The 21314-nt window shown below is 43.7% G+C and overlaps 1 protein-coding gene across 2 annotated transcripts; it reads left to right on the forward strand.

Moving 5' to 3' along the window:
• The first annotated feature begins 1948 nt into the window (after nucleotides 1–1948).
• Nucleotides 1949–20901, forward strand: htr1e (5-hydroxytryptamine receptor 1E). Of its 2 annotated transcripts, XM_077016663.1 has the most exons (4): nucleotides 1949–2396; nucleotides 16875–16961; nucleotides 18063–18725; nucleotides 19178–20901. In XM_077016663.1, exons 3-4 carry the CDS (start codon nucleotides 18153–18155, stop codon nucleotides 19742–19744), a joined length of 1140 nt encoding a protein of 379 aa, XP_076872778.1. In that variant the 5' UTR covers nucleotides 1949–2396; nucleotides 16875–16961; nucleotides 18063–18152; the 3' UTR covers nucleotides 19745–20901. The 2 variants fall into 2 exon arrangements, with proteins under 2 accessions (XP_076872778.1, XP_076872777.1); XM_077016662.1 differs by lacking the exon at nucleotides 16875–16961.
• Nucleotides 20902–21314: the final 413 nt, after the last annotated feature.

A 21314-nucleotide genomic window follows, 5' to 3' on the forward strand; every position in this document is an offset into this window, starting at 1 on the left:
AGTCTGCTTTATTGGTTGTTACCAGTTAAAACCAGAGCGCGAATCCTTGGCACGGCTGCTGGAGAGCAGGACTGTGAGTGAAGAGCTGAACCTGTACACCAGTCCTGCAGCACTACAGATAGAGGCAGACTCAGAGGACTGACAGACATAGTGAGAGAATGAATGAGAGAGAGAGAGAGAGAGAGAGAGGGTGTGTGTGTGTGTGTGTGAGAGAGAGAGAGAGAGAGAGAGAGGGTGAGAGAGAGAGAGAGAGAGAGAGTGTGTGTGTGAGAGAGAGAGAGGGTGAAGAGAGAGAGAGAGAGAGAGAGAGAGAGAGAGGGTGTTTGTGTGTGAGAGAGAGAGAGAGAGAGAGGGTGTGTGTGTGTGTGAGAGAGAGAGAGAGAGAGAGAGAGAGAGGGTGAGAGAGAGAGAGAGAGGGTGTGTGTGTGTGTGAGAGAGAGAGAGAGAGAGGGTGAGAGAGAGAGAGAGAGAGAGAGGGAGAGGGAGAGCTGAAATTGCATAACTACGATTATTTTTAACATGGATCAGTGAGGGCGGAGCTGCAGTTGTGAACCAAATGAAAGAGGGAGGAGCTGCAGTTGTGATCACGATTCAGAGAGGGCGGAGCTGAAGTTGTGATCACGACTCAGAGAGGACGGAGCTGGAGTTGTGAATAGAATCAGAGAGGGTGGAGCTGCAGTTGTGAACTGAATCAGAGAGGGTGGAGCTGCAGTTGTGAACTGAATCAGAGAGGGCGGAGCTGCAGTTGTGAACAGAATCAGAGAGGGCAGAGCTGCAGTTGTGAATTCATACAGTGAAAAAAAAAACATTTCTGTGCATTTACAGCTTGTTATTTTCTTATCATTGTGTCTCTCATATTCTACTGTCTGTGAGAAGTGAATATGCACTGGAAAGTGGACTCCAGAGTCACAACATGACTGGAATCAGTGTTCATCTCCGTCTGCAGGAACCTCTCAGCTCCTTCTCACCTGGAAAGGACAATGTGGGCGGGGCTGAGGCCAGAACAGCTCAGATCTCTTGCCACTCACTGAACCATGATTCACATGAGAACTATAAGAAGAGCTTTAAGAAGGGCAGAACTTAGCTCCAACTCACCTGTCTCTAATGGTTCACTTGTTATGTCAGTTTAACACTGTCAAACCCTGTTTGAACTAATGATACTATTCATCTACAGACACGTGACTTGCCGAACAAGAGTCCATTTACTGTGGTGGACACTGACTATTAGCTATTTTATTAAATGTTGTCTGAGTGCTAATATAACTGGCTACGTAGAACATAATGTGCCCTAGTGAAGCACAGTGTGTGCTACTGTAGGACACAGTGTGTACTACAGTAAGATAGTGTGCAGTACTGTAGGACATAGTGTGTACTATAGTGTGTACTACTGTAGGACACAATGTGTACTACAGTAAGATAGTGTGTACTACCTACCAGCCAATAGACGCGGTCCTGTTCCACGTGCTTATAGAGAAGAGCACCAGTGTCCTTTGTAACTGCCCTGTCCAGCAGGGATGAATGCAACTGTCTGCCAGTATATCAGTGGGAACTATAATCCCCAGTTGCTTCGCGAGATCTATAATAAAGATCTCCGCGTATGGATCTGCCGTTATTGTTCCCGCTCCAGCAGGAGTGTCTCTCCTCTCAGCTCAGACATATTTTACGTGCGTTACTGTTGGGTAAATAACTCATGAATTTGATCGCAACATGTTTTCTCATGAATATTTAAGTTTTTCGCTGTTATTTCGCCGCATACATCGTTGCTGGGCGAGGTTAGTGCTGCTGTAAGGCATGTAGTGGAGTGTAATATATAGTTATTAGTTCTTGTTTGTGGAATAGTGCGCTACACGTACGACACTTCATTCACAAAGTACGCCAGTATCAGTTTTATACTAGTTTCACTGGTTCCATGCTCCTCTCGCGGATTGGACCTGAAGCGACCCCTGGTGTTGGGTTCAAGCTCCGTTAGTTCGACGGACCCCAATAACGGCAGCCCATTAGAAGCGTTACAAGACGCGAGGACATCAAACGGACGGTACGAGTTTAGACGAGAGCGAAAACAGCACCGGGGACAACTTGACGTTAACCATGTAACGGACCTGAAAAGCCCGGACAGGTGTGAACCTTCATATTGTGCAGAGCTAAATGAACGGATTTACACCGCTGCGCGAGAGCCCGATGACCGCACAGCCGCGCGCGAACACCTGATGAGTGGCGGAGCGCGCTCACTCAAACGCGCGGAAAAGACGCGGCGTCGTCGTCTAAACTCCACGGATTCTGCGTGGAGAGCAGAAAGAGAGTGTGATGTATGTGTACTTAGCTCGTTACCCCCTGTCTGAAGCAAACTGCTGTCTGAAGTAAATACCCGCAGACTGCCGGGAATGGTCAAGGCACAGGTGAGCGCAACTTTAATTTCCCCTGCTCGGGTGTTTCGAAGGTAATTCAACCCTCACGTACCGCGTTTTGTTAAACGAGCAGCCGACGCAAAGCACATTAAGTCAATTACTCCAAACGTAGTTGTTCTGATGCCCTGGGGCACTGGGCTTATATTGGCATATATATAAGCATATATATATATATAATCTCTGATTGGCACAATGGCGACAAAAACAAATATAACGTTTTGAATACGAATTTAACTTTTCAAACGTTGAGCAAGTTAATCTTGATTGAGCTTTAGGTTCAGATAGAATCAACTATATTTCCGTTTATTTTTATTGACAACCTTGTGTAAAGACACTTCTGCTTGATGTCTTTATGGAAGTCTGGGAAATGTGACAATAATTCTGTTATCCTCAGGTATATTATGCAATGTTTTCCCCAATATTTTTCTCCTATAAGAAGCAAAAACAGAAAACAGCAGTCCCATTATCTCTACATCATTCTTTCTCTCTTTCACAGTCTCAAGTCTGTTCTCTCTGTCTCTCTCTCTCTCTCTCTCCATCATTAATGCACTTTCCCTCTTTCCACCATTCTCTCTCCCTTCATTTATCTCTCTCTCTCCATCATTCATTCTTTTCTCTGTCTCTGTTCACCCTATTTCTCTCTACATCTTTCATTCTCTCTCGTACACCCCCCCCTCCCTATCTGTTCTTTTTCACTGAAGAATCAGTTTGCGTTTTGCTGTTATTGTTTGACAGTAATGTCTGTGGTTTCCGTAGTGGATACAGGCTTTTAAAACAGCACCAGCCAATTCAAGGCGCCTCAATGTATCTGCAGAACTGAGGGAGTATAACCCATTCATAAAAAGGATGTTACGTCACTGCCATCCAGTACCTAAGTACCTTAGCACCTGACAGTAAAAGTTCTACCTGGACCCTAATCCAGGTGAAGGAACTTGTATTCTTTGCTATAAAGTTGCTATACATTGCTATAAATGATAAATAAAGAGTTAGAGTGTAGTGGGATAGGTAGACTCAGCGAATGGCTGAACTCGTATGGTTACAGTGTGATTAAATAGGTAGAGTTAAAGTGTTATGTATCATATGGAGCAATGGTGTGGTGGTGCTAGGTAAAGATTGAGAGGTCTGGGTGTGGTGCTAGCTGAAGGATGTCAGGTCTGGGTGTGGTTCTAGCTGACGGATGTCAGGTCTGGGTGTGGTTCTAGCTGACGGATGTCAGGTCTGGGTGTGGTTCTAGCTGACGGATGTCAGGTCTGGGTGTGGTGCTAGCTGAAGGATGTCAGGTCTGGGTGTGGTGCTAGCTGAAGGATGTCAGGTCTGGGTGTGGTTCTAGCTGACGGATGTCAGGTCTGGGTGTGGTTCTAGCTGACGGATGTCAGGTCTGGGTGTGGTGCTAGCTGAAGGATGTCAGGTCTGGGTGTGGTGATAGCTCAAGGTTTTGAGGTCAATGTGTGGTGCTAGGTTTCTGGATAAAAGACCAGGGTTACTGGTCCCAGCAGCTCTCAGCTGAACATTGCTGCTCCAAGGGGCAGTAATGATCTATGATAAAGTGTCACGTTCCTCGTCCTGCCTGGGTCTACAGGTAAGTCCTGTGTCTTCACCTGTGTGTTGGAGTTTAGTAGTTCCAAAGTGTCACTTCTGGGAAGCAACACTGAGTTATAGCAGGTCTGTTATATCCTGTCACGTGCACATGAGCTGCACCCTGTGTTGGACTGCTAACGGTGCTTGGACACAGTAATCAGGACATCACCAGCACTGTAGCTCAGAAGAGTCCCTGCGAGAGAGAGAGAGAGAGAGAGAGAGAGAGAGAGAGAGAGAGAGAGAGAGATATGTCAGCAGCAACAGATATGGAGAAAGGGAGATCTAGGCGACAGAAAAACAGAGTGAGGATATAGGGTGTGAGAAAAAGAATTAGAGAAAGAATGAGAGGCAGAGAGAAAGCAAAAGCCAGTGAGAGATGGAGAGAGAAGGAGATGGAGAGAGAAGGAGATGGAGAGAGAAGGAGATGGAGAGAGAAGGAGAACGAAGGTGTTATAAGACCGCATGAGAAAGTGTTAAAGTTTGAGTGAATGTGTGAAAGAGAGTGTTGGGGGAGTGAACATCAGAGGAGAGGTCAACCCTAGGGTCCAATAAAAAACATACAGACACACACACACACACACACACACACACACACACACACACACACACACACACACACACACACACACACACACACTTGTATCCTCACATATAATTCCAAAGCTTGGTTTTCTGTTCAAAAAGGAAAAGTTACAGATAACAGGGCTGAGTGTATGCCACTTTAAGCAGCATGAGCAGACGGTTCCTAACCACCATATGTCTGTGTTTGGTGATGTGTGATTGGCCAATGTGCTCACCCATTAGCAGCGTTATGTCTGAGTTTGGTGACATGCCATTGGTCATTAGCAGTGTGAGCTGGTGCAGCTGTCTACCAGGTCAGTGAGAATGCTGATATCACACTATAAACACCACACCACAGTGATCTCTAACCCATGTGACCTGATGCTGATGAACACAGTAATCTGGTCTCTATACTAATCCAACCACTATACCAGGCATAACATCTACTTGTTTATTACTGTATTTTGCACACTACACCAATTTGATGACTATGTCAGTTATGCCATGTCAAACTGATCTATAACTGTAACGCATATGTCATAACAGATCAATACTTGTCACATCAGAGATTTAAGAAAAAATAGCCTGTGTCTGGAAGAAAAGAGAGGGGGACTTCACACACAAACATACACACACATTTATACACACGCAGACTAACTCACACATGTACACTCACACAGACACACACACACACACACACACACACACACTGTACATGCACACAAACACTCACACATACACACATATTTATATACACGCAGACTTACACACACGTACACTCACACAGACACACAAACATACACACACATATATACACATGCAAACTCACACAAACACACACCTGTACACGCACACAAACACACACACACACACACACACACACACACACACACACACACACACACACACACACACACACACACACACACACACAGCCCCTGGTGGTAATATGGACTGTGTGGAAGGTCCAGGGGGTGGGCATGAGGGAAAGGACAGGAATACACTCTCAGATGCACACTCTCAAGTGCCCCCCCCCCCCCCCCCCCCCCCCCCCCCAGGACCTTTGCTGATAAACATTATTACATCTCAGGCCTCTGGTACTTCCTTCAACATTAACCAAAACTCTTCAGTCTACAGATAAAGTCTGGATACCACAGAACACGGTCAGGAGAACAGAGAGAGAGAGAGAGAGAGCTAGCTCACACACGTGTACACACACATGCACCACCTGCTTAATGAACGCACAAACACATAAGCATACACACACATTTAGCACTCCTACTGATTTTAAACGGCACTAACACAGCAACTTTGTTCTTAACACACTGTGCATCCCTGTGTGATGCAGATATGAAACTGTAACAAAATACATAGTTCTCTCTGCCAGGGATCATTTAATCCTTATTAAGCAGCTTTTAGTGCTGTTCACTGTAAATACGGATGAACGTGTGAAAAGGCAGTGCATTGAAATCAAAGCTCTAGTGAAATATGTTCTTATACTTGTGTTGGTCTCAATCTCAAAAAAGGCTCTAGAACACCACAGCATTCTAGAACAGCAATCACAGAAGCACATGGCAGGGTTATAGAACACCAAGAGCCCTCAGATGCTCCAGTGTGAATTCAGGAAGGACCGTGAAAGAAATGGGCAGGGATATATCGGGATGTGCAGGGTTGAGCACAGATGGACAAGGATGAGCAGAGGTAAATCAGGTTAAGGGCCTCCTCCAAGGACAGGAGTAATGGTTAGATGGTACCTGGTATTGCTGTCTGAATAAAGAACCTGTTGAAACTGAAGGTATAGGTGCAGAGCACCAGCTCAAAGCTTTTCAGAAGAAAAAAAAAAACTCTGAAGAAGATTTGTTCCCCACTGACATTCGACTCCATCCTGCCTGTGTCAAAGAGCTGTGGGAAAGACAGACGCAGAAGAAGGCAGTGTTCCATTAAAACAAACCAGTAAAAGGTGGACAATTTCATGGCATGGCTGTGGTGAGAGAGCAGGATGATTCATCCACACCTCGCCTGCTTGAGCGTGCACGCACACACACACACACACACACACACACACACACACACACACACACACACACACACACACACACACACACACACACACACACACACACACACACACACACACACATCTGTCTTTGCCTCTTAGCGTCTGACTGCTGCACACAGAGGGGCCTGTGTTTAAATATGTGTGTGTGATAGTGTGTGTAGAGATGTTACAGGGCCATCCAAGCTTTCTAACACAATACCTGCTGTAATTGTCATATCTAGTTTGTAATTGTTGTAATTGTTTTTTTTTTTTTTTTTTGTATTTGAAATTCAGCCTTCATTCAATCCTCATGATCACTATAATCAGTGACCGGATAAACTCCGACCAGATGAACCACCTCTGTTACTACACTGCCACCTTCATCAGCACCTGTAACATCTCTAGCTCTGTTACCACAATACCACCTTCATCAGCACCTACAACATCTCTATCTCTGTTACCAAACCACCACCTTTATCAACACCTTTAACATCTCCACCTCTGTTACCAAACCACCACCTTCATCAGGACATGTAACACCTCCATCTCTGTTACCAAACCACCACCTTCATCAGGACATATAACACCTCCACCACTTCCATCATCTTCGTTTCCACCTCCAGCATCACCACCATCTCCTCCACTTTTATCACCTCCACATTTACCACCACCAAGATCAACTGCATTACCTCCCCCGCCATCACTTCCATGCCCACCACCTTCATCAACACCACCTTCATCTGGACCACCTCTGTCATCACCTCTTTCACCATCTCATCAATATCATGACCACCTCCATCACAACCACCTCTATCAGCACTGCATTCATCACCAGCACCAAGTGGTGTACTGGTATACGCAGTATATGCTGGTATATGCAGTATGTACAAAGCACACAAGTATGGGAGCATTTGACTGAGGATTTTCCCACTTGGGAGCAGCCTTCCCATTAACAGGCAAATCATGTGCTTCTAATTATACCATAGAACGAAGCTCCAACCACAAATGAATAGAATTATTTCTTTGCTAAAACAGGTGCAGGTGGATGTGATCTGATCTCTACTCTCCTGCACTCTTCCTCTGTAAAATTACATCAGTATGTCTGAAATGTCATGATGAGATCTGTGATAAAACAATGGCATCTAGTCGGGTTGACATTAAAAATCTCCCTCCTCAAAGGCTGCGGGAAACCGAGTGGTTTGCTGATAGTTAACCACACTGGAGAATTTCCTCTCAGGACCTCTCCTGCATGTGCAATTGGGTTCATTAGGATGGAAAAGGCCAAACTTATGGTGGACCAGAGCTCAGCTCTCAAAGGTTTTGTGTTCTGTGTGTGATGAAGGACTTCAGTGAGCTTCAGCAGACATTGTTTCTCAGCCACAGAGGACTGCTCCAACACCCAGGTCCTTAATTCACTTCAGGAATTGCACTCACTAAACTCATCTGTTGGGATCCACCAGATCTACAAAATCCATCCATCCATCCATCCATCTATCCAAAGAAACCTTATAATCAGTGGAACCAGCATGAAAATGTGTTTTGTTACATATAAAATAATGAGCAGTACAGAATAAACAGGTGTGACTTGTTTTCACCTATGTTCCTACGTTTCGGTAGAGTCAGAAACAGCATTAGCTCTTTCTGTCTGCGAACCTGTCTTTTGGACACGACTGGAAAATTTACCCCCAAGGTCAACTACTGACAGTTCTGTCCTGTCAAACTGCAGTTCTAACAGGCTGGAGCTATTACCCACAGACGTTAAAGGTCTGTGCTCAGCCAGCGAGTCCTTCTCCACACATTCCCTTTCTGTTAGGCTCTGGGGAGGGCAGCAGGTCCTGGCTAATAAAACTACACATCTGAGAGGAACACATCCTCAGACTGGCCGTCTCAGCCTTAGCAGCATCGTGAATCAGTGTCGGCCTCTTCGCTTCAGTGCTACGGCAGCGTGATGAATGCGCACACTGTTCGGGTTTGGGTGTCCTTGCAGGACTGTGACCACATAATTATAAGCTTATTAGTCATTAGCAAGACAACCGTGACACCAGTGCGAAGGCACTTGTCCTGATCCCAGGTCAGATCCAAATGCCAAATCCATCCCTACTCTGGGGGTGGGAAGGAGAGTGTGTTGTCTTCCTCGTGTTGATCTACAACAGAGCTAGCCAGTCAGGGGCGTCTGCTAGCTTGTGTACATGGATGTGGCGATGTTGCATTCTCATCCAGTCATGCTCAGATGCTCTCCAATATGTAATTAGCATTGGCTTAAGTAGGTGCCTAGTATCACAAGTCTGGACAACAAACATGATCACCCTCTCTCTCTAGATCAGTGCTGTGTTACAGGGCAGATTCAGAACTTCAGAACAGAATTGGTGGCAACCAGCATTGAGACAATCTAGAAAAAATACATTGACATAAAAATAATATATTATTTTAAAAGGGTGGTTGTGATACAGCTTGCCTTCAGAAATTACAGCTGTGATGAATAAATCCGGGAAAGTTACGTGCCGATTGGGTAGCTAAATGCTGTTTTAATTTTACTCACTCTGACTCAATGCAGTTCACTCTTTCTCTGCATCGCTCTGACTCTGTCAAGTCAGTAAATGGTAAATGAGGGCGACTGAGTTGAACTGAATTCCTCTAAGGTCCATGGTGAGTGTGACTCAGTTCAGTACAGTGATGCATGTCGAGGAAGACTGCTGATCTAAAAGTGATCTTCCTTCATCTGTATAACTATTTTTGTTAGAATATCAATGCAAACAAAAATTTACCTTGTCTACAAATCTTTTCATGTCTCTGTCTGAACAAGCACCAAACATGACAGTTAAATCAATTATGGCAACATTGCATTTACTGGCATACAAGAAAACAGAATTAACAGGACAGAAGCTTGTTAGCCGTAGCAAACCCTCAGCCTGAGCTCACACTATACACACCTATGCTCACACTACATTCATCTCAGGGTTCTCCTGTAACAGTTGTTTAAAAATATGATAGTTGTTTAAAATGAGTTTTTATCTGTTGATTTGATCTGTTTTTATGGTTTTCCTCTCTAATCTGTTTTGTATAGTTTGGTTATGGTTTTCTCTGGCTATTTTTCAAATGATCTGGCATTGCCGCATCACATCTGCGTTAGCCAACACCACTCACCTCTCATTCATTAGCCTCTGGCGCTTGGCTCTAATTTATGATTTTTTTAGGGAACAGTTGTCAACAGAGTCATTATACTGATCATAACTAATTCACTGTCACCTTGATCACTGTGAAATGTAATTGTGAGCTAAGTGGAGAGCTGAATTATACATCTGAGATGGCTGAGTTGGTTATCTGAAATGGCTTGACATCAGACATCACTGCTGATGTTGTTAATCACACTACCTCATGAACAATCACATTACCTCACTAACAATCACAGAACCTAATTAACAATCACAGAACCACATTAAAATTCACAATGGCTTGTTAACAGCCACACTACATCAACAATACCAGAATAACATATCAGAACCACATTAAAAATGAGTGCATTACAATTACAACAATCCAATAACTGCAGAAAATCAGATTTTGTCCATAATCTGAAAAATACATTTACATGCACTCGGGTAATGAGATAATGGGAAAACTCCAGGTTTACATCAGGCAATAATCATAACATGAACTTTCCAAGGATGTGACAAGGATAAGACAAAACTCAAACTTCCTGGTTACTAATGGTGTGCAATTCAATTTCCATGAGCATGTAGTGCATTTCATAATATCCCCAAAAGGGTCTGATAGCTGTTTTTAGCTGCAGTCGGGACAGCTCTGGTTACATTTGCAAACTGAGAAAACCGAAAGAAATCAGAGGTAAGGGTATACATGCTCTGAGAAATCAGATTACTGAGCTAAGAAATTGGATGTCTAGGTCTTAATCTGATCTAAGAAATGAGATTATGTTATTTACATTACCAATTGAATTATCAGATAATGGAAAAATCTGATTATGACTGGATTACTAAGTGCATGAAAACATACTACCTCATTAACAATCACATTCTCTCATTAATGATCACACCACCACGTTACCAATAACTACCTCATTAATAATTACACTACCTCATTAACAATTCCTAACCATATTAACAGTTACATTACCTCATTAACAATTACACTACCTCATTAATGATCACACCGCTACATTAACAGCCAAATTACCTAATTAACAAACATACTATGAGCTCTGCTTTGCGTGGGCTGTGTGTTGCCCAAGGTTCTCAGACGGCTCTGTCACGGTTCTCCCTTTGGCGTTGCGGTTCCCGTGATCTGTTGTGGATCCTGTGGTCTGTCCTGCCCACCCTTTACTGTCTTCTCTTGTGTCTTCTTCCCCCTCGTTGTTTCATCTATTTAAGCCTGCATGTTCCTGTATTATTTATCACTGTTCTCACTTTACAAGGACTGGTGTTCACTCATCACTGTCCTCTCTTTCCAAGGCAGGTGTTCACTCATCACTGTTCTCTCTTTACAAGGACTCGTGTTCACTCATCACTGTCCTCTCTTTCCAAGGCAGGTGTTCACTCATCACTGTCCTCTCTTTCCAAGGGCTCGTGTTCACTCATCACTGTCCTCTCTTTCCAAGGCAGGTGTTCACTCATCACTGTTCTCTCTTTACAAGGACTCGTGTTCACTCCTCACTGTTCTCTCTTTACAAGGACTCGTGTTCACTCATCACTGTTCTCTCTTTACAAGGGCTCGTGTTCACTCATCACTGTTCTCTCTTTACAAGGGCTCGTGTTCACTCATCACTGTTCTCTCTTTACAAGGGCTCGTGTTCACTCATCACTGTTCTCTCTTTACAAGGGCTCGTGTTCACTCATCACTGTTCTCTCTTTAAAGGGCTCATGTTCACTCATCACTGTTCTCTCTTTACAAGGACTCGTGTTCACTCATCACTGTTCTCTCTTTACAAGGGCTCGTGTTCACTCATCACTGTTCTCTCTTTAAAGGGCTCATGTTCACTCATCACTGTTCTCTCTTTACAAGGACTCGTGTTCACTCATCACTGTTCTCTCTTTACAAGGACTCGTGTTCACTCATCACTGTTCTCTCTTTACAAGGGCTCGTGTTCACTCATCACTGTTCTCTCTTTAAAGGGCTCGTGTTCACTCATCACTGTTCTCTCTTTACAAGTACTCGTGTTCACTCATCACTGTTCTCTCTTTAAAGGGCTCATGTTCACTCATCACTGTTCTCTCTTTACAAGTACTCGTGTTCACTCATCACTGTTCTCTCTTTAAAGGGCTCGTGTTCACTCATCACTGTTCTCTCTTTACAAGGACTCGTGTTCACTCATCACTGTTCTCTCTTTACAAGGCCTGGTGTTCACTCATCACTCTCTTTACTCAAGTCAACATTCCGTTTTCTCTAGACTGTTTCATCCTTTTGCAAATTTCATCAGATTTATTGGCTCCCACTCTGTAATCTCCACAACACGTTTTGATGCACCTTATTTGCAACGACAAACATTGGATGATTTTGTCCAGAGCTTGCAGTGGTTGTCTGCCGCACTGCATCCGCTAATTGCTACAATTATCACACAGAAATAACGGCCTGCTCCTACCCACTGCCAACTGGCTGTCGGTGTCCAGGGTCAGCCCAGCCCTCCATGGTCACTGGGATTCAAACAGCATGCTAAATCTGGAGCATCTCGCAGCTGGCTGTTTCGAGTAGGTTCTGGATCAGCGTTGCGTGGAAAACGGCTTCTTTGTTAGGTCTGTAAAATGATGTAAAATGATGGTGAAAGGTGAGGAGAAATTACATATCACATTGTTGTTGATTCCCCCTGAATGTGTTAGCAGGTTGGTATAAGTTCGGGCCTGCTTTCTCAAAGGGCTAAATCTCAGTGGAATTACCTGATTATGTGAAAAAAATGAAACAATCATATGACTGCATATGTATGATGATGGATGTGAATTGAAGATTTGTTTAGTTGCTTTACAGTGATTTTTCATGATTTTTCATGTGTGACACATGCCAAGCCCCTCTCTCTCTCTCTCTCTCTCTCTCTCTCTCTCTATATATATATATATATATATATATATATATATATACAGTATACACCTCTGCCACATTGTCTCTCCCTCTCTCCGTTTGCATCACCTCACTTGTGAACTCAGCCACACGTTTGGAGTCCAACCTTGAAGCTCACATGTTTCTTTTCAGCTTCCAACACAGTCAAATGAAACAGATGATGGAATATTTTACCCCTTGCATATCAATTTCATGCCTGAACAAAGTTATTTTGACGGAGTTCAAGTTCATTTTCTTTAGATTATGAGTGTCTCTGGAATGCAGTCAGTTTTTTCTTTGCTAATAACTGTTTTCATCCATCAGTGCCAAAGTACATGTCTGTAATATTTCGATCCACTTCTCTACAAGTTTTGTGCAAAATTAGACAAAATGTCTCTTGCTGTCTGTGTCTCTCTCTACTTCTGTCACTTTCTCTTTTTTTGCCCTACCTTTTCTGTTTATCTCTCTCAGCTTTCCTTCTTTGACTGTTACTACGACGACAGGGCAGTACATGGAGGATGAATGGGGCATTCTGGGGCCTTACATCCCCAGAACTGTATGTGTTTGTATCACCCGTGTCACCTGCCTGACTGTGTCTTTCTAAACAGTTTCCCTCCAGAAGGGGTACTGGTGCCTTTTTCCCTAAAGCCTGCTGGAAATCCTGGACAAGTGTCCAGCTGACAACTACCGTCCAGTGGAAGATTACCCAGGGCAATATAGTCCTAAGTGCTTTTGTCCCACTGTTCAATATTTACTTCATCTTTGTGTGCAGTGTATGTAGTTAGCCTGCCAGTTTACGTGTTAACTTGGTTGGTGGTTTCAGCTCTTAGGGGCTTTTTTTTTTCAAAATAAAAGTAATCTGGAATACCAGGTACAGCTGGCTGTCAGTGTTTGACAGACATGGTGTTCATGTTCACAGGGTTGTAGCTGTGAATTCATGGGGTTGTAGCTGTGTGTTCATGGCATTGTAGTTGCAGGTTTCCATTCACAGGGTTGTAGCTGTGTGTTTGTATTCACAGGGTTGAAGCTGCTTGCTAAAGTTCAGGGGGTTGTAGCCGCGTGTTTGTTTTCAGGGGGTGTGGGTAGGACAGTTATCTGTTCACTTGTGTTCAGTGTGATCAGTGAGGTGCTGCACACACAATAAATCATACTGCTGATTTATTGAACTGTTATTGATAATTATTTTCATCCACCTATCTCCTTCATTGTGGGACAATAAAAAAGGAAAACTGAAATTCTAAATCTCTCTCTTTCTTCCTCTCTCTATCTCCCTGTGTCTTCCACACCTTTGAAGTACACAGCTGATACACAGCTGATCTGTCTCTGCACTCAAACACAAACAACTTTACCTTGATCAAGGAGAGTCTGCCACTCACTGACTGCCCCTGACAACTGATCAAGGACAGGAGTTTAGTGCCCCGATGCCCTGAACTAGCAGTGGTACTGATGGGTCTATCAACAACTTACAGAACCTAGTAGGAAGAGACCAAAGTACAGTCTATAGTCGGTTTACAATAAATACTTTGTTTTTCTTACATTCGTAAGAAAGAAAGCAAACAATGTCTGTGCTTTGAGTTCTGCTGCATATGAGTGTGTGTATGTTGTGGTGATGGACGTTGTGATCTGAAACCATACAGCCCAGGACCAGGATCCCTGCTAATGATGGCAGACAGATGAGAGACTGCTTCAGTGCAAAACATTTAAATATGGCAAAAACAGATTAGATTAGATTATTCGCTGTGTATCCTGGAGACAAGTGCCATATTATCATCCTTCTCTAATCTGTAACAGCTCTCTCTCTCTCTCTCACACACACACACACACACACATACTCACTCACACACACACACACACACACACACACACACACACACACACACACACACACACACACACACACACACTCACTTTGCCACCTCTCACGCTTTCATCTCTACTCGCATCATGTGGTAATCCTTGGACCTCTTTTCCTCACCCTTCATTCACTCATTCATTCACTCATTCATTTAATCTTTGACTCATTCATTCATGCACTCACTCATTCATTCATACGGTGAGACAATATAGTTTATATCGATATAGTCTGTGGGTCTTTCTCAAAACCTAACGCTGCCCAGTGAGCTAAGTAGGCACTGTTTACTGTAAGTAGGCAGTATTCTAACATCCATCCTTATATGGCAGGTTATTGAGACGCTTTAGATGGAGAGCCATTTCATCACAGCATGCTCTTGTGTTCACATCAGTTTGTGGCGTTGCTTTGGTGCATGATGGATTCTCCTCTTCCAATGTTTATAGTAATTTTACTTCTTGCGTTAGATAAGCTACTTGTTATGCTAAGAAGTTTGTTAGCTAACTAACTGGCTATCCACATTAGTTAGCTTGAGGCTTCAAACTCCGGTACCATAAAAAGCTAATCGATCGGTGCATAAAACTTTAAAGTTTTATTTAAAATTTAACCTAAAATGGAAAATAAATGCTATGTGGTTTTATATTAATAGTAATAAATATAAATAGTATATTTATATTATATATATATTTTTTTTTTATGTTGAATATTCTAGAAACAGCAGAGGATGTGTTAAATGTGTTATTTTGCGTTGAATCATGGGATTGCCTTGTTGGCTCAGTATCTCATTTGATTCAGCCTTTTTTTATTTGTGCTCTGTATCTTTTCTGTTATATTTTAATAGCATATTATTAGGTGCATGTTATTTGAGGAGCATTAGTATTTAAAATATGTCAGTAGTTTATTTTCAGCTATTTCTCATACACATGAGAATGTTAATAAAAGTGCATGTATGACATTTGGGACATGTAGTTTTGTGCCTTTTTGCTATTTCCTTATGGGAAGAAAAAATACTGAGATATATATCGTATATCGCCATTCAGCTAAAAAATATTGAGATATTATTTTTGGCCATATCACCCAGCCCTAGCTTCTCTCTACCTGGGCGTTAGTGAACTCACCCTGCAATGAGGCCAGAGTAGCTTCTGAAATTTCCCACCAGCTGCATTTAATGTAGATGCTCCTGCAAACAGTTGTGAAGTCGCTTCAGTGTGATTGTTAAGTCACTGTAGTGTGGAAAGGTCATGGTGCCCAGCATAGGAGACAACTGCTGGCCCAGAGACTTGTGTTTCAATTGAGAGATAGCATTTTAACCTTTAACCAAACACACTCACGCACTCTCTCTCACACACACACACACACACACACACACACACACACACACACACACACACACACACACACACACACATATTCAAGAAGACATGAGAGATGGTGGGATTGAGAGAACCAATTAGTTTTATTTCCCCTTGAAACACACATACACACACACACACACACACACACACTCAAACCGACACACAAACACACACACAAACCCATATACACATACAAACCAACACAGGTACACAAACACACATGCACAAGCCCACAGATATTAATATTGCACTAAGCACCTGTTCATCTGAGAGAGTTTGTCTGATTGTTTTCCACTCTGGAGCTGTGTGTGTGTGTGTATGTGTGTGTGTGTGAGTGGGTGCGCGTGCATGTGTGTGCGTGTGGATTTTGGTCTCTGTGTGTGGTGAAATTTAATTTCTATTAAAATGACTGCATGAAGAAAAGCTCATTTGCCAGTCCACAGGTTCTCCCTTCCACGGTGTAAGGTGTAGGGTGTAGGATGCAGGGTGTAGGAGGCAGGGTGTAGGAGGCAGGGTGCAGGTTGTAGGGTTGGTTGGGTTTAGCGGAGCTCGCTGTGTGTGGCCCAAGCCTGGGGACAACTCTCTTCATCTGGACATCACTGTTAAAATCAACATCAGCAAATAGTTATACACCAAAATAATAATGAATAAATGAATAATTAATGAATATTCATTACTCAAAATGTGAAAAGGCTGATGTGAAAAATGTGAAAAAGTGATGTTTTAAATGAGAATGAGGTGTTCAGTATGAACAGTATGTAAATGTCAGCTGGACTGATTCTTCATGAAGTTTTGTCATCTGTCGTTCCTCATTAACACTGGAATACAGCAATTATGCATTAATTATGAGCCATCACCACAGCTGTTGAATACATTAATTAGAGACTTTTAATCATGATGATTAAGAAAGAGTATCACATTAAGAAATAATAAATGCTTCATAGAGGAAGAATTATCTGCTAGTGTGGGGAGATCATTTAATTTGATAATAATTTCTTGTTAAAAATAATATGAAACATGAATAAAACATGTCATGTGACCCCCAGTCAGTGCAACAAGCTTTAGCTTTCAAGACAAACTGAAACCAGCAAAGGAAACCACAGATGGGTCAGACGGACATCCCTTGTGCTTAAGTGAGTTCTCAGGAGCAAAATACATAGAAAACAGGAAGTGCAACCACTAGGACTTTGCTTGACACCTCATTCAGAAACTCATGTGGAGCCCAACCTTAACCTAATACTGTCCTAAACCCACCCTTAACTTACCCTAATACTGTCCTAAACCCACCCTTAACTTACCCTAATACTGTCCTAAACCCACCCTTAACTTACCCTAATACTGTCCTAAACCCACCCTTAACTTACCCTAATACTGTCCTAAACCCACCCTTAACCTACCCTAATACTGTCCTAAACCCACCCTTAACTTAACCTAATACTGTCCTAAACCCACCCTTAACTTACCCTAATACTGTCCTAAACCCACCCTTAACTTACCCTAATACTGTCCTAAACCCACCCTTAACTTACCCTAATACTGTCCTAAACCCACCCTTAACTTACCCTAATACTGTCCTAAACCCACCCTTAACTTACCCTAATACTGTCCTAAACCCACCCTTAACTTAACCTAATACTGTCCTAAACCCACCCTTAACTTACCCTAATACTGTCCTAAACCCACCCTTAACTTACCCTAATACTGTCCTAAACCCACCCTTAACTTACCCTAATACTGTCCTAAACCCACCCTTAACTTACCCTAATACTGTCCTAAACCCACCCTTAACTTACCCTAATACTGTCCTAAACCCACCCTTAACTTAACCTAATACTGTCCTAAACCCACCCTTAACTTACCCTAATACTGTCCTAAACCCACCCTTAACTTACCCTAATACTGTCCTAAACCCACCCTTAACCTACCCTAATACTGTCCTAAACCCACCCTTAACCTACCCTAATACTGTCCTAAACCCACCCTTAACCCACCCTAACACTGTGCTAAACCCACCCTTATCCCACCCTAAAACTGTCCTAAACCCACCCTAAAACTGTTTTAAACCTGCCCTTAACCCAAACCCATTCTTACCGCTTCATGCTGCCAGTCTCCATTCTCTGCAGTCATTACTGTCAGCTGTAAATGAAAATAATTTAGCTAAGATCAGCTCTGCGATCAGTTTGGTGATCATCTCTGTGATCAATTCACTGATCAGCTCTGTGATCCCACTGCAGGACTGCTGAGAATCTCCGCTGAGGTCCCTGGATCGCTCAGACAGACTGGATCCGTCCTGCCCAGCCAGAGTGATCCAAGCTGGAGCGAAGATGGAGCGATATCTGGGAGAAAGTTCTGGAACACCTTTACCCAACAGCACCAACACCACCTCCACCCCAGGGGCAACAGTCCGTGATCCCATGGTCACAGAGCGCCTAGCGGTGGTGACCGTGTTGGTGTTGCTGATGTTGTTGACAGCCGTCGTCAACGCCGCCGTCATCACCGCCATCTGCACCACCAAGAAACTCCACCTTCCCGCCAACTACCTCATCTGCTCATTGGCCGTTACGGATTTCCTTGTTGCGGTGTTGGTGATGCCACCAAGCATCTTGTACATCGCCACGGAGACGTGGTGCCTGGGTCGGGTGATGTGTGAGGTGTGGCTGAGCGTGGACATGACCTGCTGCACCTGCTCCATCCTCCACCTGTGTGTGATCGCGCTTGACCGCTACTGGGCCATTACCAAGGCCATCGAGTACGCACGCAAGAGGACAGCCCGCCGGGCAGCCGCCATGGTGACCAGCGTGTGGCTCATCTCCATCTTCATCTCCATGCCCCCCCTCTTCTGGCGTCACCGTGACAACGTGGGCGGAGCCAGCGTGTGCATCATAGAGCACGATCAGGTGTGTATGAAATGAGAAAACAGTGCCTGGGGGGGCGTGGTCTGAAGACAGCACCTGTGGGAGTGGTCTGACACTTTATTTAGAAACAAAGTGATTCTATCTCTTTTCTAACTACCTAATCAGGTCTTCGTTAGCGTGTGCTGCTGAAGTGTCTACCCAGTTTGTTCTCAGTCAGCCACTCTTCATCCCAGTACAGTACGTGTCTTCTGGGGTTTGTGTCCTGAGCTAAAGTAGAAAGGAGCCAGACCTTCATCTGCAGCTGTGATCACTAAGGACCCCCCTCTGGCGCCCCCTCTGGTGACACAATGTCATGTCTGCTTTCTCCACAGCTGTGAACATTCCAAGCCCCCCCCCCCCCCCCCCCCCCTAGTATTTTCCTGGTAGACTTTTCACAAATTGTTTATCAGTTTATCAGGTGATAACAGGTGATAACATGCTGTCATGTTTTCCAGGTGGGCTACAGCATCTACAGCACATTCGGGGCCTTCTACATCCCCATGACGCTCATCCTGATCCTGTACTCGCGCATCTACAGCGCAGCCAAGACGCTCTACCAGAAACGCGGCTCCTCACGCCACCTGAGCAGCCGTAGCGCGGGCAGCCAGAACTCGCTCAACCACTGCCGCGTCACGCACGCCTTCTGCCTCTCTGACCTCTCCACCTCCGACCCCACCATGGAGTTCGACCATCTCAACGTGGCCGTCCGCATGGCGTCCGTGGAGACGGCGGACGGTGACCCCGGCGCGGACGAGCGCGATCAGATCTGCAGCTCGCGGGAGAGGAAGGCGGCCCGCATCCTGGGCCTCATCCTCGGGGCCTTCATCGCCTGCTGGCTGCCCTTCTTCATCAAGGAACTGCTGATGGGCCTGAAGCTTCTGCAGCCGTCTCCGCAGGTGTCCGACCTCCTCACCTGGTTGGGTTACGTGAACTCGCTCATCAACCCGCTCCTCTACACCAGCTTCAACGAGGACTTCAAGCAGGCCTTCAGAAGGCTGCTCAGATGCAAGGAACACACGTAGCACAGCGGGTGACGGGGGGGCGTGGGCACCTTGGCAACGCCAGCACAGGTGTACTGTGGGTTAGACCAGATGGGTTGAATAATTACTCTGGATATGAGAACTGTGACTGTAACTCAGAAGGCTGAAGCTATGATGCAGGTCTGTCCACAACTCATTTTGTCTTGAGGTTTTCTGTGTTATAAGTCCCAGTAAGGATTTGTAATTCCCAGGCCACTCTTCTGATACTGAAATCCTAGAAACAGTACCATTATACAGCACTGTGGCCACTGCGATAATATATAGCCTATATTGACCTCAGCTAACACTCAAAGGGGAGTTGTTTTAGCATTCAAACTGAGTTTTAGATTTCTGCATTTTTACACATCACTGAGAAGTGGAGAAATGGACTTCAAGTTTAGATGAATGCTGTTTTGTTTACTCTTGTTATGACATCACTGGTTGTTTTACTATATGACAAATGAGTTGGGTTTTATTCTTAAAGAAATAAAGTAAAATTCAAATCTGCTTCCATATTGTAATAGACAAACTTGTTTTTGTGGAATATATTTGATGGGTTGGAAATCATGCAGATGATGATTAATTAGACGGAATATGAATAAATGAATTTGGCCAAATTTTATATGCATTGCACACCATCTTTTCCTTTTTAAACAGTTGTTTATGTATTTAAACATTCTTTGAGATGTTTGGGAAAACAGTAAGTAAAGTTAAAATTAATCTAAAATCTATTGCTATTGGAAAAGGCATGAAGCTCAAGTTGAAGTCTGTAGTTCTCAGAATATCCGTAGGCAGAAGCCTCACCAGACTGATGTGTTCCTTCTGGAGTAGTACACCTCTACCTGTGAACAGACAGACCGATGTTTCATACCTCCATAAAGAACTCAGGAGATGATATAAAGAAATGCTCAACTGTTGCCATGGCAGCGCGTGTGCATTACCACATCAGAACTCTTCACAAGTGCTTCCCATCACCTCTGTGGTCTGGAGATGTTCAGCAACCCAGGCAAACACTCACACCAACATACGTCTTCCTTCACCATTACATTTATTTTGGCTATGTTCTTAGATGTATTTGTTATGTTGATGATCAGCCATCTCATAGTAGGACTACAGGATCTGGTCCCACAAGCTATAATTAACTGTGGCGACATATTTAGGGAAAATTATTGAAATTGTAGCTGTGTGTGTGTGTGTGTGTGTGTGTATACCTCTTTTATGTGATTATTTTTATCTTATTTTTCTTTGAGATTGATTTATGTTAGCTACTATTATTTGCTTATGCATGATCACCAAACCTTAAAGCCTTATTCACCCTTGTCTTTTGTGACTTAAACATACAAAGGTTTGGATGTGTGTTGTGATTTTGTACACTATCCTAAAGCATATATGTACTGTGTTACTTTTAAACTGATAACCATTTCAACAAGTCACCCTACCAGTGTTACACTCAATATTTTTACTGTTGGTAGGGTGAGTTTGCTGATATAAGTAACACAATTTTGATTGTGTTTCACAATTCTGATAATTAAGTTTATTCACATTGGGACTGCCACAGAAAAGATTTTGCCAT

Source organism: Brachyhypopomus gauderio, chromosome 9 (genome assembly GCF_052324685.1).
Source record: "Brachyhypopomus gauderio isolate BG-103 chromosome 9, BGAUD_0.2, whole genome shotgun sequence".
In the NCBI taxonomy this organism is placed as follows: domain Eukaryota; kingdom Metazoa; phylum Chordata; class Actinopteri; order Gymnotiformes; family Hypopomidae; genus Brachyhypopomus; species Brachyhypopomus gauderio.